This window comes from Musca domestica, unplaced genomic scaffold (genome assembly GCF_030504385.1).
Source record: "Musca domestica strain aabys unplaced genomic scaffold, Musca_domestica.polishedcontigs.V.1.1 3, whole genome shotgun sequence".
In the NCBI taxonomy this organism is placed as follows: Eukaryota; Metazoa; Arthropoda; class Insecta; order Diptera; family Muscidae; genus Musca; species Musca domestica.
This window is the reverse complement of record NW_026712299.1, coordinates 32,093,437-32,112,561: the sequence shown is the minus strand read 5'-3', so window position 1 is coordinate 32,112,561 and position 19,125 is coordinate 32,093,437. Positions and strand designations below refer to the sequence as shown.

Genomic DNA, 19,125 nt, shown 5'->3' with positions numbered 1-19,125 from the left:
TTAGCTTTCATTCTCCGTTTTCATTCCCTTTCCCAAAAATTTGATATCGTCTCAATGCCTGCCTTTATTTCATCATAAAATCAAATTATCTCCCAATTTGCTTTTCAAATTGTTCAATTAGAAAATCTACATCACGGTGACTTCTCATCCATCTGCTGTCGTCGCCGCCAGCCAATTTGATGTTCTTACAAATTGTTGAGAAATGCTTTGCTCCTCGTTGGTCTGGCTTTGAATGGAAAACAAAATCCACTTTACTCGTACCTGTGTTATCGTGAACAGAACATGTTTCTGAGCAGCTAATATTACTCTGTCCGTTGATGATAGATGACAGCGTTGACATTTTTAATACAAAACGTGCAGAAAATTTTGTAGAACGAAAATAGCTCTGGTGGACAATTTATTCCGAGGTTTATCATATCAATCGATTGGTGTTCTCTACTCCCCTCAACCTAAAGCGTAAATAGTCCCCGAGTAAAAATGGCTTTGGAGCCTTTGGCAATGGGAAATCTACCTGTTCGACTATTATATTTAGTATTGTTGTAGAATGGTGTGCTGCAAGCCTAGAGGGAGGAATGTAAAGTGTCAGTACTTACCTTGCCAAATATCGTTAAACCTCCATGTTTAACGTTGAACGTTGGTGCATCCGCATAACTGGAATCCGCCCATGGTGTGTGACACGTCGATGTCAGTGTCATATACCGAACACCGATGGCATATAGAGTCCTCAGCACAGCCAATGAACCGCCCAACGAATGTCCACCTTCAACGCCTGTCAGCGAACAAAGCTGATGGTTCTTGTGGGCTTCGATGATTTCTGTAACAAAATGAGAGAAGAACAGGCGAAAAACATGAAATGGTGAAATGACGATAAGTGGTTAGAAAAGTAAAATCCAGGAAATTGAGTTTTGTTGTTGTTCGCCAAACAATGATGTGTGCCTGAGTTGGGTGTTGTTGATGGTGAAATGTTTTTGGGGTGGTTGCAACAGCAACGGGATATGGTATTGAAGAGTTTCATCAGGATTGTATTGTTCAATAGGTGGTGTAAATTTGAAATGGTTTTATGTGTAAGATTTGCAGATATCTTCTCTTAACTTATATGACTACAAAAAGCTAAAAAAAATTAAAAATATTGTAGCATAAACTACATAAAATGCAGAAATTGGGCTGGCAGGGATATTCAACAAATGCCAGTTTTTATAATATCAACCGACTGTGTCTCAAATAGGTGAATATACTAAAACATCCAGTAGATTATGGAAGTACAACAAAAAATTTATAACACTTTTATCTATGTTTTTAAAAATAACATCGCAAAATAACCTAAATAGAGAGGATAAATTCGTCTTCTTCCACAATCTTTCTTTAATTTCAGGATTAAGATTCCTTGAAATCTTTGTGTATTGAGGTATACAGGGTGAGATAAAAAAAAAAAAAACAAAAAAGTCAAACGCCATAATTATTACATTTTTTTTTTTGAAAGAAAGCAAAAATGTCGGAAATAGCATCAAATTTTAGAATAAGTTTAGATTTGTTCGAATTGGTCATCTTTGGCACGAATTATGGCCTTCGAACGGTCAATGAAACCGTCACACGCTGGCCGAATGTTTCTCTGCGGAATTTTGGCCCATTCCCGGCGAAGCGCTTACTTTAGGTGATCGACACTTTGGTATTTTTTAGTGCCAACCTTGCTTTCCAAAATACTCCAGACACAATAGTCCAACGGATTGGTATCCGGAGATTTTGGTAGCCATTGTGCGCTGGAAATGAAGCGAGGAATCTCATTTTGTAACCATTCTTGGATGGCGCGTGCTGAGTCCTGTTGGAATGTCCAAGGTTTGCGGCAAAAATGTTTGCGTGCCCAATACACCTTCCAGAATATTTTCAGCATTTATTCTGATGCCACGGTCGATTACTACGAGTGTAGAGCGACCATCAGCTGTTATGGCGGCCCACACCATTACCATGGCCGGCGCTTGAGTTCTGGTGGCCAACCGAAGGTGCACATTTTCAGCTGACCTCTTTTGCAAGTGAACACGATAATTTGTGTTTGTTTACAAACTGCTGGACAACGAACGTTTTCTCATCGGAGAAACCCCAATTCGGCACTTCACTCCTTTTGGCCAAGCGATGAAACTCTTTAGCTCTTTTGAGTGTATTTTGTTCGGTGTAGGTATACGTTCTTGCACTTTTTGGAAGTTCAATGGCTTTACACCGAACTCATTTTTCAATATTTGCCGAATGGAATATTGCGATATGTTCAGCTCACGAGTCATTTTTCGGCCACTGCGACGCGGGTTTCGATCAAGTCGCTTCGTTACTTTTCGAACCATTTTTGCTGATTTTCTTTTCTTGATTTTCTTCCATCCACTTCCTTGACGTCGGGCTACGCTACCAGTATCGCGCTAACAAACGATGGTACGAGACACAAAAGTTTTATTCACATTTAATTGCTGGAGTGCTTTAACGATAGCCACTTGGACACAAGCGCAAACATTTTACAAAATGAAGTTCCTCGCATCATTTCCAGCGCACAATGGCTACCAAAATCTACGGATACCAATCCGTTGGGACTATTGTCTCTGGAGTATTTTGGAAAGCAAGGTTGGCACTAAAAAATACCAAAGTGTCGATCACTTCAAGCAAGCCCTTCGCTGGGTATGACCCAAAATACCGCAGAGCAACATTCGGGCAGCGTGTGACGGTTTCATTGGCCGTTTGAAGGACATAATTCGTGCCAAAGGTGACCAATTCGAACAAATCAAAACTTATTCTAAAATTTGATGCTATTTCCGACATTTTTTACTTCCTTCACTAATTTTTTTTTTTTTAAATAATGTAAAAATTATGGCGTTTGACTTTGTTGCATCTTTTATCTCCCCCTGTAAATCAATAAAACTAGTATGTACTACCCACATTCTAAATCGCAGCTGGGGTTTGTTTGAACGAGATTCGACACAAATTGTATGCTTAATACCGAAAGAGGGGATTCATCCAGATCTGCGGTAATATTAATTTATATATTTAAAGTCATATTTGTTTTGAACCACTCCATCTTTATTTCGGCAAAATTGTAAGCCTTAATTGGAATTTTGTTTAATGGATTTTCCGCACTATTGCCTTTGGAAAATTTTTACATATATTTAAGCCCTCCTCTCTATGAATTCCCAAATTCGAGGATTTCCTTGTTTCTTTAGTCAGCAGTGCGATCACAATGACATGTCTCTAAATGATCAAATTACTGGGCCCATCTTCTTTTCAATAAAATATTACCTACACCATAACTGAATTGTTCCCTACTACATATATCTCATGGACGGCACTGTCAATTTTGAAGTTTTGCCTCTTTAATTATTTGTTCATAGTTTGTTTTTCTGCTCCAGTTTCAGGACAATTGTTTTCTACTTCTCTGTGCTATTCTCTACATATATTTCAATTGTGTTTTTTCCCTTCCCCCAAAAAATATTTGTTGTTCATCGCTTTTTGTTTATGGTTAATGGTGTGTGCATCAATTTTTGATTTATTTTTAGTTTGGAACATTCCCCCACCCCTGGGGTTGGCAGAGTAGAAAAAAGAATGAAAAAAAAACTAAAAAAGATATGGAAAACAATAAAATCTTTATTAGAGATTCACATTTCTAGGGCAATTGAAAAAGAGGACCACAATAGTTGTTCAATTTAAAGATGTTGTAAATTTTATTTGAAATACGAAAAAGGAAAATACAGTTCGTTGTAAATCAGAGAGGTTGGTTGCTTTTTATAGCCTCATATGGATATATTTTTCACGGAACTTTCATGTTAAAGATAAAAGCCCTCTTTATTCAAATTTTGTACTAATTAATTTTGTAATTCAATACTGATGTAAAGACAATAGATGGCGTTGGTAGTGGAAAAATATGTTATATCACGATATCGTGATATAGCATTATATTATAATTTTACAGAGCTGACACATTTTAAGGGTTGTTGTTGATTTTTATCGATTCAATGTACAAGGAAACTCTCTGGAATAGATTTTTGAGAGCATGTTTATCATACGTGATATTTTTTCCGCGTATTTCCGCTATTTTTCGGCGATGTCGAAATAACATATTCTTCTAAAATTTCCAATGCATTTCTGTTATGTCGCCTACCATCTATTATCTGATAGAAAAATTAAAGCTCATATGCATTTTTTCCAATGTTTATACTTTTATGTCTTTGACTGATAATTCTCCAGAGCTTTTTTAGTTTACTGGTGTTTAGAATTACAAATCGATTTGCCATCCCAATAATTCCTATAAATTGTGTTTTTATACCCTGCACCACATAGTGGTAAGGGTATTATTTCTTTGTGCATTTATTTGTAACAGGGAGAAGGAAGCGAGATAGACCCATAGTTAATTCTGATGATATTCATAGAATCATTTTCTGATTCGATTTATGCATGTCAGTCCGTCCGCCCGTCCATGTATTCTTGTTAAAAAAATGCAGGTCGCATTTATTATCCGATTGAGATGAAAGTTTGCAAACAATATTTGTTTGGCCCAAGGAGGAACCCTATTGAAATTGGTGATAATCGGATCAGATTTAGATATAGCTCCCATATATCTTCAACCGATTACGGGTTAATTGTGCACCAAATTGCCAATATATGATCTAATGACCTGAATTTTGGTAAATCTGATCGAATTTAGTCTAGAAGCAAATACATCAAATTCAGATATAGCTATAGCTTCTACATATACGGGTTGCCCATACTCCACGGACCTTTGGGCCCATTCCAATCGACGAGGCTTGTCCGCAGGCAAACTTCTTTGCGTCAATTGAATTTTGTACGGGAACAAATGCAAATCAATGCGAATAATCCGTTGTAAAGTGGACCGAGCCATGCCCAACTGCTGAGAACGGCGTTTTTGGGATGTTCTTGGGGACCTCTCAACACTAGCTCGTACGGCAGCGATATTCTCGGCCGATCGCCTTTGTCGACTTTTGTATGGCCTCTTCGGATTAGAAAGAGCCTTACCAGTCGAAAATTTTTCGTATAAACGCTTAATGGTGTTCTTAGAAGGCGCACTTCTCACATTTTTTAATGTTTTAAAAGCACGTTGAGTTTTCACAATTGACTTCTTCTGTTGAATGTATATTTCAACTATTTCAGAGCGCTCGCTTGGCGTGTATTGGTTCATGGTAAAAATCTGCTTGGACTGACGCTTCAAACGCGGTATGTCATTGAGCGATGTGACATCTCTGTCAAAAGTTATGGCGTTGCCAGATGGGTCCGTCGAATATGGGCAACACTGTATGTTTCACCCGAATTGGGGTTTTAAGTCCCTCACATGCGTAATATGCACTCCACGACAATGATATTTGGTACCAAATGTTAGATACATCCCCGAAATACGTCTGCGAAGTTTTATCAAGATCGGATCAGATTTGGATATAGCTGCTTTATATATCTTCAACCGATTTTCGGGTTAATTGTGCGCCAAATGGCCAATATCAGTCCAAATGATCTGAATTTTGGCACATCCGACCGAATTCGTTCTAGAAGCAAGTAAGTTTGGTGACAATCGGTTCAGATATAGCTATAGCTCCCATATATATGTTTCATCCGATTTGATTTTTATGTCCCTCATATTCGTAATATGCATTCGACAACACTGGTATTTGGTACCAGATATCTTATAGAGTTCGGAATTACCTCTGCCAAGTTTTAGCAAGATTGGATCAGATTTGGATATAGCTGCTATATATATCTTAAACCGATTTTCTGGTTAATTATGTGCCAAATGGCTAATGACCTGAATTTTGGTACATCCGACCAAATTCTGTCTAGAAGCAAGTTCATCAAATTTGGAGAAAATCGGTTCAGATATAGCTATAGCTCCCATTGTATGTTTCAGCCAATTTGGATATGCCTCCAATATATTAGTTCCCACTGAAACCGAATTATAACTGCTGTAAAGCCAAATGTTGATAGGTGGTAAAAATGCATAGTCGTGTAGGTTATCATATAGTCGGCCCCGCCCGACTTTTGAATTTTCCTTACTGTTGTAAATTTCGTTTAGAGTGCCTTACAAGAACTCTTAAATTTCTAAATAATGCAAATGGTTAATTTTATTTCTTGATATCCTGCTTTCATATTTGATTTGAACACACAAAATGATTTGCATTTGCTGTTGTTGCTCTTATGGCTTTTTTGCATTCCAAAGTGAGTGAATTTCATTTTCAGTTTTTCATCTTCACTCAAGTTGAAACATTGAAATTTCCACATGTTTGGCTTCGTTATGCTCTGGTAAATGCATCAAGGAATTGAGTTTTCCAAAACGATTCGATTCGTTGTCAATCGAACTTCAAATGCTAAATATTAACGAAATTGCATGTGTGAAGATAAGAATGAGCAAAGCAATGATGTGTTATGGAAAGTAGTTGTTAAAGAGATTCTGTGATTTGTTTCCCTCCTTCCGGTAAGTGGAATTATTGGCAATAGTGAGAGAAGACCTGGGAAATATTTTTTAACACATATGCAATTTTTGTTGTTGATTTGTTTCAAATTGACTTTATGAATTATTTTTGTGACAAATTGTTTAATACAAAAAAAAAAAAAATAAATAAATAAATAAATAAATAAAAAAATATTCTGCCACCGAAGCTTTAATTTATTTCGACCTACTAATAGCCAATTTTAGAAATGGGGAACTTAAGTCGGCGAAATATCGAATGTGTAGAAGAACCATTATCTTAGGAAAACACAATGCAAATATTTGTGCCACATTTCTATTGTGTCAAAACTTTAAGTCAAATAATGTTAGCTGTATCTTGATTTAAAAAAAAAAGAGATTAATTCAAGGTAGAATTCTATTTTTCTCAGACATTTTAATGCTCTGACCAATTTTAAGCCAAATCATGTGTAACTTGACATTTGGAGTTCTAAATAGATATTATCTCTCCTTGCAAAGAAAATTTAGGATTGCTTCACTATTTCTCCGCGGATTAAAACTACTACAAGTAAAAAACATTAAGTTCGACCGGGCCGAACTTTTAATACCCTCCACCGTTTGCAACGAATTTGGAAATTTCCAAAAAATAAAATCCTTAAAAAATTATGTTAAAATTTTAAAAAACCCGAATATTGCCGTTATATTGCGGTCTATACGACGTGGACATACATAGGCATTGTTTGTCATAAGCCATTACCATATTCAAATTCGAAACTTGAAATAAACGGTGAATAATGTAGCTAAAATCATCAAAATATCGTATATAAGGAGGTGCCGTTAAATTGGAGCTGTGCGAAGACCCGAAATATCCATTACGAACTTCAAATACCACATCTCAAACAATTTCGATGGGTATTGTACCTAAAATCGTCAAAATACCGAATATAGGGAGGTACTGATATATAGGGCCTATACGAAGACCTGGACCCGCACAGGCAATTTTCTGTCTTAGGGTGTAGTATCCATTTTGAACTTCAAATACTAAATTTTAAATTACTTCCGGGAAAAAGGTCGCTTAAATCATCAAAATTCCGAATATCGGGAGGTACCGTTATATGGGGGCTATACGAAGGCATGGACGTGCACAGACAGTTTTCTATCTTATGGTGAAGTATCCATTTGGAACTTCAAATACCAAATTTGAAACAATTCCGGTGAATAATGTCGCTAAAATCATCAAAATACCGAATATAGGGAGGCACCGTTATATGGGGGCTATATCAAAACGTGGACCTACATGGCCCATTTACGAACTTAACCTGCCTGCTGGAAAAATAAACATGTGTGCAAAATTTTAGCCATCTATCTCAATTCATTCGAAAGATTACAACAGACAGACGGACAGACAGACGGACAGACAGACGGACGGACGGACAGACAGACGGACAGACAGACGGACAGACGGACGGACGGACAGACAGACAGACAGACAGACGGACAGACAGACGGACCTCGCTAAATCGACTTAGAATTTTACGCTGATCAAGAATACATATACTTTGTTGGGTCTGACATGAGTATTTCGAGGAGTTAAAAACGAAATGACAAAGTTAATATACCCTCCATAGTATGGGGGAGGGTATAAACAATTCGTGGATAAATGGACAAGGATTATCAAACAAGGATGATCAAAACGTGATTTCAACAGACAGATAGTCAGACTGACATTGTTAAATCGACTTAGAATTTTATGGTTATCATGGATGTTACAAACGAAATGGCAAAGTTAATATATCCATCTTTTCAATGTGGAGAGTATAAAAATTACCAAAACAGAACCACCCTTTAACATAGGTCTCTGCAAAAACCCAATAGGATTAGATCTCCAAAAACAGCCATAAATTGAAATTAAAGCATTTCGTTGCTCCCAATCATTTGTTTTTATACCCTCAGCGATATGGCTAGAGATGGTTTATATCATTTGATACGTCCGGAACTTGCCTCATCGATATAAGGGTTTTAGACCCTAGGGTTTTAGTCTCTTTGGGCCAAATCCGTTTCAGGACATTTGCAGTCGAATTAGCAGTGTCCGACCATCTGTTTGTCTGACTGGCTATGCGAACTCTCGAAGGTAGTATGCGATTTGGTCCAAACATGGTACATGGTAATATTATTATCAAACTTAGATTGAGTTCGGAGATGGACAATATGGGCCCACTCTTTCTGGTACCTCCCCCACAAAAAGTCGAAATTAAAAAATAATACTGCACAAAAAGAGAAAGGATAATCCGATTTTGCTCTAACTTTGCAAATCCCAATATTTGCATCAGTGCTAGGTAAGGTATAACAATGGACAATATTGGTATACTTCATCAAGTACCGCCCCTCACAAGGGGTCAAAATGTTGAATATTTATAACTCTTATAAAATGTGGTGTAAGAGTCCGATTGTCTTCAAATTTTACACATCCCAATAATTTTATTAACCGAAGGTTTGGTGTTAAGATGGAACATATAGGGCCACTCCTTCTGGAACCTCCCCCAAAAAATTTCAAAATTTTGAATACCCAGAAGCTCATAAAACGAGAAATAAAACTTCAGATTTCATTTAGACTTGGCACATCTGAATATTTCTATCAACACAGGATCTGTTATAAAGGCGATAGAGGTGGAAACATTTCTTCTGGTACCTCCCCCAAAAATGTGTCAAAAGTTTGAATAAAACAACGTTAATAGAACCCGAAATAAGCATCCGGTTTTCTTCATATTTCACACATCCCCTTATTTCTACTAATACAAAATGTGCTGTGAAAATGGGATACATCGGTCCACTCTTCTAGTACCTACCCCTCAAAGGGTGAATATTTTGAACATCCATGAAGCTCATAAAACCCCAAATTAACATCCGATTCCATTTCGACTTGGTGAATCTCAATATTTCCATCAATACAAGAACTGTTATAACGATGGTAGAGATCGGACCATTTCTTCTGATACCACCATGGGTAACGAGATTTTGAAAAACAAAACGCTCAAAGTATGCGAAATAAGCATCCAACTCTCTTCAAATTTCACACATACACACATTTTTGCTAGCTTTAGCTCTCTTGTGAAAAAGATATATATCTGCCAACCCCTTCTAGTACCTCACCCACAAAGGGTAACAATACTTGTATCTGCCATAACTTGCGATTCTTTACGACTTGCTATATCTAAATATTTCTCTCAACCAGAAACCTGAGATGAATATGGAATTTATAATTTCGCATAAAATCGGATTTACCTGAACGTTCGACTTTCTAGTAATTTTGTCCATATTTATATTTGTATTTGTAGATATGGTATGAAAATGGAATACTTCCATCGACTTTGTTTGGTACCTCACGCACATTTTAACATTTTCTTAAATTTTCACATATCTCATATGAATTTAGGAAGTAACCAATATTGTCCAAACCTGGAAACTGGATATTTATATTGGTCCATTCCTTCGGAACCTACTCCATAGAGGCTCAACAATTTGAATAATCATAACATATGTCAAAATATATTTAAATAAGCGAACATTGTCTGCCGACAGATGTATGCCGGAAAAACCGACTGATACTCTTTAACTTGTTTAAATTTGTATTTTTTTCCGGTAATTATGTTTTCATAATTATCCCTCCCTTCGGAAAACAATTTTGGAATTTAATTTAGTCCTTTCTTTCTGTAAACTATTTTCAGAAATTATAAATACGAGTCTTCATAGTAAACTGGCCCCCATGATGTTCCATTTATCTGGAATAACAATTTCTGAATTGCCATGTTTCTGGCTAGTAATGGAAATAAATAGTTCTTTCGTTTGCAATCGATGCATGTAAAAGAAAATATGAAAATAACAAACAAACACACCAACAAAACATGAGTTTTCACCGCCAACAAGAAAAACAACAAGGATTCCAGCAAAAATGAATTTAACAGAAAATAAAATGAAATGAATTGTGAAACATGATGTTAGAAGAGAAGTGAAATGAACGTGCAACATTTCCTTTTTTTCCGCAATACGATGCAAGGTTCGGGGGAGTGGGGTAAACAGTACAAGTGATTTTGCAAGCACTTGGTACTGGGTTGCTGTACTGTTTTGTTGGTTAAACAGCTCCAGCAGCTCCATTGAAGTGGAACGTCTGAAAGTAGGGAAATGCGTTTTCCATTTGGCAGCTTACTTTGCTCTGGTTTAAATCTGCCCGTTTGTCTGCTTTTTTGTTCGATTTGTGAAATTGCGGAATAAAGAACGATTTGCTTTCTCTTTCGAACAATATGTAATTTTCTGCATGGATTCGAACCATGAGGCTTAGATGCATTTATAAGGGGGGGGGGGGGGGGGGGGGGGGGTGCGAAGTCAGGCAATAGTTGTTGCTGTTGTTGATTTTTCTGTTGTTTGTTGTTGTATTCCTTTTTTATTTAGATGATGGTGTTCTCTTGTCTATACACCCTACATTGCCCAATGGTGGCGCTTTGACTAAAGCGATGCTCAGAGAGGGTTTTTTTTGGGTTTTTCAGGTGGTCTGAAAATTGACATATCGTCCGGACTATAAAGTATCATTGTGAGATGGGACCAATAAAAGATCTCTTAATCAATAAAAAATAACTTCTTAAGTTTGTGAATTCTTAGATAACAAGTTGCGAAGTATCAGTCGACAGATGTATGCCCTCAGTCAATGTTCGATTGTTTAAATATATTTTGGCTTCTGTTATAATTATTCAAATTGTTGACCCGCTATGGAGTAGGTTCACAAGGAATAGGTCAAATTGTCCATTTCGTATTGGACTTCAATAAATATGATATAAATATTGCGACGTGCCAGGTTTGGACTATATCGACTACTTCCTTTACTTTATATGAGATATGTGATAATTTTAAGAATGTGCGTGATGTACCAGATATAGTCGACCGAATTATTCCATTTTCATACTTTACATCTAATACAGATTAAAATATTACTATAAGCAAAATTACAAGAAAATCTAACATTTATACCCAATTTTATGCGAAATCTTAAATTCCGTATTCATCTCAGATTTTTTTCGTGGAGAGAAATATTTAGATATTGCAAGTTTTAAAGAATCGCTGACTTGTTTTGTAAGCTATGTCTGATAAAAGTACCTGAAGAAAGGATTCGATCTCTACCATCTTCATAACAAATCTTGTGTTGATGGAAATATTGAGTCTGAATGGAATCGAATGTTAATTTCGCGTTTTATGTGCTTCATGGATATTAAAAATGTTGACTCTTTGCGGGAGAGGTACCGGAAATAGTGCACCGATATATTCCATCTTCACAGCAGATTTTGTATTAGTAGAAATAATGGGATGTGTGAAGTATGAAGGGAACCGAATGCTTATTTCGGATTTTATAATCGCTTTGGTTATTCAAACCTTTGACCCTTTGTGGGGGAGGTACCAGAAGGAATTTTCCGATCTCTATCATCTTCGAATAAGATCTTGTGTTGATAGAAATATTGAGATGCGCCAAGTCTAAATGGAATCGGATGCAGTTTTGGCGATTTATGAGATTAATGGATATTAAAAATTTTGACACTTTGTGGGGGAGGTACCAGAAGGATTGGACCGATATGTTCCATTTTCACACCAGACCTTAGGGTAATAAAAATATTGTGGTGCGTTTTATTTGAAGAGAACCAGGTGCTTATTTCGGATTTTATGATCGTTTTCGTTATTCAAAACTTTGACCCTTTGTGGGGGAGGTACTAGGAGGTACGGTCTATAACATATTTATAAAAGATCTTGTGTTGATAGAAATATTGAGATATGTCAAGTCTGAATGCAATCGGATGTTAACTTCGGGTTTTATGAGCTTCATGGATATTCAACATTTTGACACTTTGTGGCTGAGGTACATGAATGAGTGGACAGATATATTCCATTTTCACACCAAACCTTGGGTTAATAAAAATATTGTGCTGTGTGTTATTTGAAGAGAACCATTTCCTTATTTTGGATTTTATGATCGTTTTGGTTTTTCAAAACTTCGACCCTTTGTGGGGGAGGTATCTCTATCATCTTCGAAAAAGATCTTGTGTTGATTGAAATATTGAGATGTGCCAAGTCAGAATGAAATCGGATATTAAATTCGCGATTTATGAGCTACGTGGATTTTAAAAATTTTGACCTTTTGTGGGGGAGATACCAGAAGTGGACCGATGTATTCCATCTTCACACCAGACCTTGAGCTAGTAAAAATATTGTTCTGTGTGGAATTTGAAGGCAATCGGACTATTATATAACATTTTGTAAGAGTTATAATTAATCATAATTTTCACCCTTTGTGGGGGAGGTACTTGCTGGAATGGACCAATATTTTTCATTTTCGCATCTGACATAGCAATGATGCAAATATTAGGATTTGCAAATTGGATTATCCTTTTACTTTCTGGGCAGTAAAATATTTATTTTTGAAAATGTCGATCTTTTGTGGGGGAAGTACCTGAAGGAGTTGACCGATATTACCCATCCCCGAACTCGATCTATGCTTGACAATAATATTACCACCTACCAAGTTTGGACCAAATCGGATACTCCCTTCGAGAGTTATGGTGCGCACCAGAAAGACTGACGGACGGAAATCGCTAGATCGACTCCAAATATCCTGAAAGGAATTTTGGCCCAAAGAGACCTTGGGTCTGAAATAGTTATTTCGATTAGGCACTTTTTGGCCGAATCAATTGTATATACCCTCTCTTGCCATATGGCTCCATATAGTAACCACAGGCACTAGCAGTGACCTCTATAACAAATTTCGGAATGTTATCTCTTATTTTAGAATGTCACCAACAGAGATTGCATTATCAAATTTGGGGATTGCAGACCTATACTTTTCCAACAATTATACTATATATTTCCCAAACCACCTCTATATAGACTGGACATACACATGAACAGCGACCATAATAATAAATTTTCGATTTCAAAACCTATCTGTACACATTTTCAAAATAACCTCTTAATGCACCACCAAAAGGGACCCCAATACCAACATTTCAGAATTCCAGCTTCATCCGTTCACCCTAAACCAAACTGTTTCAAATTTAGTACAGTTCGCACACTTAGCATACCTTTTCAAAACCACTTTTGCATTTCAAACTTAATTTCTAACCAAATTTAAAATTTTTAACTCTATCCGTTCACATAATATCAAATTGTACAATTTTAGAATTTTAGTACCATGTTAGAACTTTAATGTTACAAATATTAAACGTCGGATTTCCAAAAACCCTTTGGTACATCTTTCCTTTCAGGTTTTACATACGACTTCTTCTATGTAGGGTATTTTATAGTTTCTGTTATCAGCAATCTACTTTGCTTAGTTTTGGAATAACTTTACTAATGCAGAACAAAAATCTAGGACAATTGTTAAAGAGTGAAATTATGCTAGAGAATGTTCATGGACAGGAGGTTGGGGAGAGATTGAGGCACGCCAAGTGGGTTGGTTGCCTGTTTGCCATATTAGACCCGTCAATATTTACTTTCTGTGGCATATTTATGTTTGTTTGTTCGTTTTACAATTTCCTGAAAGCATTCCAACAGCAAAAGGTTGTTTTTTATGTTAGCCTACATTTGTGTTGGAAATGTAAAGAACTTTTTCCGCGTTAAATAAAATTCAGTAAGAATTGAATAGAACGTGGCGGATTTTCAAAGCGATGATGGATATAAACATATGAGTGCAAGTCTTTTCAAAATAGGCCTTTAGGGTTTGATAAATAAAATATAAATCGATGAATTTTTCCAGAATCCACCTAAAATCTCGCCAAAGCCAAATATCTCTGTACTATTTTCGAAACACAATTAATTATTAATTATCGGACGAAACGCCAGTTGTAAAACCAGGTCAAAGGTCGGGCGTAGCCGACTATGTGATAAACTACACCACCGTACATATTTAGTAGAGCTACCCGTAACAAATCAACTTTTATATTGGGAACTAGCAAGTGCCCGCTACTTCATCACCGAGAAGTCCAACCTAAAATTTTAGACCAGTTCCAACAGTGGCTTTGAAATGACAGCAGTCTGACAGCTTTTTTGTACTCAAAATGCACAATTTCTTCATTTTGTTTTTTAATGAAAACTTCATACATCGTACTAAATTTTTCAAAAATTCAAGGTTTTATACAGGGTGAGACAGAAAGAATTTTAGAATTAGTTTGGTTCGAATTGGTCACCTTTGGCACGAATTATGGCCTTCAAACGGCCAATGAATCCGTCACACGCTGCCCGAATGTTTCTCTGCGGTATTTGGGTCCATTCCCGGCGAAGCGCTTGCTTAAGATGATCGACACTTTGGTATTTTTTAGTGCTAAACTTTCTTTCCAAAATAGTGCAGACACAATAGTCCAACGGATTGGTATCCGGAGATTTTGGTGGCCATTGTGCGCTGGAAATGAAGCGCGGAACCTCTTTTCGTAACCATTCTTGGGTGGCGCGTGCTGAGTGCGTTGGTGTTGAGTCCTGTTGGAATGGTCTGGTCCAAGGTCTGCGTCCAAAATGTTTGCGTGCCCAAGGCTTTAAAGCACCCTCAAGAATATTTTCGCGATTATATTCGTCATTTCTTCTGATTTTTGATTCGACCGTGGCAATTAATACGAGGGAGAGCGACCATCGGCTGTTATGACAGCCCACACCATCACCATTGCCGTCGCTTGACTTCTGGTGACCAACCGAAGGTGCACATTTTCCGCTGACCTCTTTGGCATTAACACGATAATTTTGTTGGTTTACAAACTGCTGGACAACAAATGATTTTTCGGCAGTTCACCACTTTCGGCCAAGCGAAGCAACTCTTTAGCTCTTTTGAGTCTATTTTCTTTCTGTTGCGGTGTAAGTTCTTGAACTTTTTGGAATTTCAATGGCTTTTGCCCGAGCTCATTTTTCAATATTTGCCGAATGGAATATTGCGATATGTTCAGCTCACGAGCCATTTTTCGGCCACTGCGACGCGGGTTTCGATCAAGTCGCTTCTTTACTTTTCGAACCATTTCTGCTGATGTTGCTGTTCTCTTCCGTCCACTTCCCTGACGTCGGTCTACGCTACCAGTATCACAGTATCACAAATATAAAGAAGTCACACTAACACGCTTGAATTCCATAACGAATAACTTTTTTTCTGGAAAATTCTCACCAAAATGCTTTTGTAAGCTTGTAAATAATATAATGACCTGTCACGGGAATAATGCATTTTAACAGCTGTCGGACGAGTGGCTTAGAAATGACAGCACTCTGAAGTTGGTTTCAGTCTTTTATCTCACCCTGTATAATATTCAAGTTTTTCTTTTTTCGGAAAGAAGAATAGGAAATGTTTTCGTTTTGATACAAATAGTCTTAAAAATCTTTTATTTTGAAGATAACCGAGGGGGCATTAGTAAAACCATTGCACAATGGACGCACATCCAAATTTTCTGTACAAAACTATTTATCTTCCCCATACGTAATAACTAGAAACCAACAGTGAACTCAACATAACATTTCAGAACTTCAGCTTTATCCCCTCAGCTAATACAAAATTCGGTAACATGCAGTACGCAGTACAATTATAGTACACATTTCCAAAACCACCTCCATATTTCAATTTCAGATACCAAGAGAAACCTCAACAATAAATTTAGGATTCCAGCCCAGTACCAAACTTAGTACAATTTAGTATTTTTCGTACAATTATAGTACTCATTTACCAAAACGTTTCACGTCTCAATCCTAGACATTTTGCACACATCCATATCTCAATCCCATATACAAAGGAAGACTTCAATGACGAATTTCGGGATTCCAGCTTTATCCTTTCACCAAATACCAAATTTAGTACCAACTAGCACTTTTCCAACAATTATAGTACGCATTTCAAAAACAACCTCCATACCTTGTTTCCAGATAACAACAGAGACATTAATTCCAAATTTCGGGATTCCAGCTCTATCCCTTCGCTCAATATCAAATTTAGTAACATTTGGTACTCCTCGTACAATTATAGCAAATCAAAACCACCTCCATATTTCAATTTCAGATACCAAGAGAGACCTCAACATCAAATTCGAGGATTCCAGCTCTATCCCTTTACCCAACACCAAACTTAGTACAATTTAGTACTTTCCGAACACTTATAGTGCATATTTGCAAAACCCCCTCAATATCTTTAAGCCAACAGTGACCTCAATATTAAATTTTGGGATTTCAGCCCCAAATTTCAGGATTCAAGACCTATCCCTTCAACCAATACCAAACATAGTACTATTATGTATTTTTCGTACAATTATACAATGCATTTGCCAAACCACCTGGACCTGGACCTCCACATGAACAGCGACCCTAATAATATACTTCAAATTTCATTTCAAGCATTATATGTTAACCCAATACGAAACTGTACCAAATATGGTACTATTTAGTACTTTTCGTACAATTGTAGTACACATTTTGAAACCACCTCTTTATCAGAAACCTACCACCAATAAGGATCTAATACCAACATTTCAAAGTTCCAGGGTGAACGGATGAAGGTTCACCCTAAACCAAACTGCTCCAGATTTAGTACCATTTAGTACAGTTCGCAATTAACATTTCCAAAACCACTTTTGTATATCAAACTTAATTTCTAACCTTGGTTTTCGTACCAAATTTTTAGCTCTATCCGTTTACATAAAACCAAATTGTACAATTTTAGTACCATGTTGGAACATTAATGTTACTAACTGTAAGCGTCGAATTTCCAAAAAACCCTTTAGTACATCTATCCTGCACTCCATCAGCAGCCTTCATTTCAAATTTCAGAAATATAGCTCACCTTGTTTGTCCAATACAAAGTATCCAACTTTTAGGACATTTTGGGACTTTTCGTATCCTTTTAATACGAATTTTCAAAATCCCAACTCTAATACAAGACTGACCCTCATGCAATATTTCAAGATTCTAGCTTTAGCCGTTTTGTTTGGGGATTTTGTGAATCAATCTTTTGTGTCTCGTAACATCGCTCGTTACCGTGATACTGGTAGCGTAGCCCGACGACAAGGAAGTGGACGGACGAAAATAGCAACATCAGCAAAAATGGTTCGAAAAGTAAAGAAGCGACTTGATCGAAATCCGCGACGCAGTGGCCGAAAAATGGCTCGTGAGCTGAACATATTGCAATATTCCATTCGGCGAATATTGAAAAATGAGCTCGGGGTAATGCCATTGAAATTCCAATGCAAGAACTTACACCGCAATAGAAAAAAAAATAGACTCAAAAGAGCTAAAGAGCCACTTCACTTGGCCGAAAGTGGTGAACTGCCGAATTTAGTTTTCTCCGATGAGAAAATATTCGTTGTCCAGCAGTTGGTAAAAAAAAACAAAATGATCGTATTCGTACTTGCCAAAGAGATTAGATGAAAATGTGCACCTTCGGTTGGCCACCAGTACTCAAACGCCGGCCATGGTGATGGTTTGGGCCGCCATAACAGCCGATGGTCGCTCTCCGCTCGGATTAATCGACCGTGGCATCAAAATAAATGTCGAAATTTTATCGCGAAAATATTCTGGAGGGTATATTAAAGCCTTGGGCAGACAAACATTTTGGCCGTAGACCTCTCGGCATGCACCAACCAAGAATGGTTACAAATTGAGGTTCCTCGCTTCATTTCCAGCTCACAATGGCCACCAAAATCTCCGGATACCAATCCGTTGGACTATTGTGTTTGGAGTATTTTGGAAAGCAAGGTTGGCACTAGAATATACCATAGTGTCGATCACCTCAAGCAAGCGCTTCGACGGGAATGGGCCAAAATATCGCAGAGCAACATTCGGGCAGCGTGTGACGGTTTCATTGGCCGTTTAAAGGTCATAACTCCTGCCAAAGGTGAGCAATACGAACAAATCCAAACTCATTCTAAAATTTGATGCTATTTCCGACATTTTTTGCTTTCATTCAATAAAATTTAAACAAAAATGTAAAAATTATGGTGTTTGACTTTGTTGCAGTTTTTTTTTATCTCACCCTGTATAGCCGAAGGGGAATGTAAAAATACGGAGATATTTAAATAAACGATAGTATCAATACTTTGAAATATTAATATCGAAACAATCCAATTGTGGGAATATCGTTAGTTTTCAGTACAGCTCTACAATTGAGTTTTTAGACCTCACTAAAGACGACGACGTACCAGCAAGGGCATTACAAACCCCAGAAAGCTGCATAAGTATTTAGTGGTATACCTAGAAGTGCTCCACATATTTTTGTCGTCCTACCATACAGTAATGAGTTAATGACAGTTCACATGATACTCCATTAAGTCACCTTGCATTTATGAAAGTTTTCCAAATATGGACGTCTTTAGTAGATATATATGTTTTGATGAAATTTTCAATAGTAGGTTCAGTAGATAAGCCCATTTTTTTCTAGTGAATTTTAAAGACAAAATTTTTAAAACATTTACATATTACTTTTTATTTTTATAGATTTCAAAATAAACTGCAACATTAACTCCTCGGCCTAAGCATATTCACATATCATAGAAAAAAAATAATTTCGAAAACTTTTAATATTTCTTTATTTCCTTCCACAAACTAGCCTTAAATACTCTCCAACGAAAACTTTTATATCCCCAAGTCCTTTTGTGCAAGCAGCAGCACCAGCAGTGGCAAGCAACACAAATATGTTCTCTCAGCAATCTTAGCATTTTTCA

The 19,125-nt window shown here is 36.9% G+C and overlaps 1 protein-coding gene across 1 annotated transcript in view; it reads right to left on the bottom strand.

Moving 5' to 3' along the window:
* Positions 1–528: 528 nt before the first annotated feature.
* The window catches only part of LOC101893029 (nucleomorphin), a 102,578-nt gene continuing 83,981 nt past the window's right edge, over positions 529–19,125 (bottom strand). The window contains exons 7-8 of the mRNA XM_059124707.1: positions 594–814; positions 529–552 (exon numbers count right to left, since the gene is read on the bottom strand). Of these exons, the coding sequence (XP_058980690.1) occupies positions 529–552; positions 594–814 (245 nt within the window). The remainder of the gene's footprint in view (positions 553–593; positions 815–19,125) is intronic.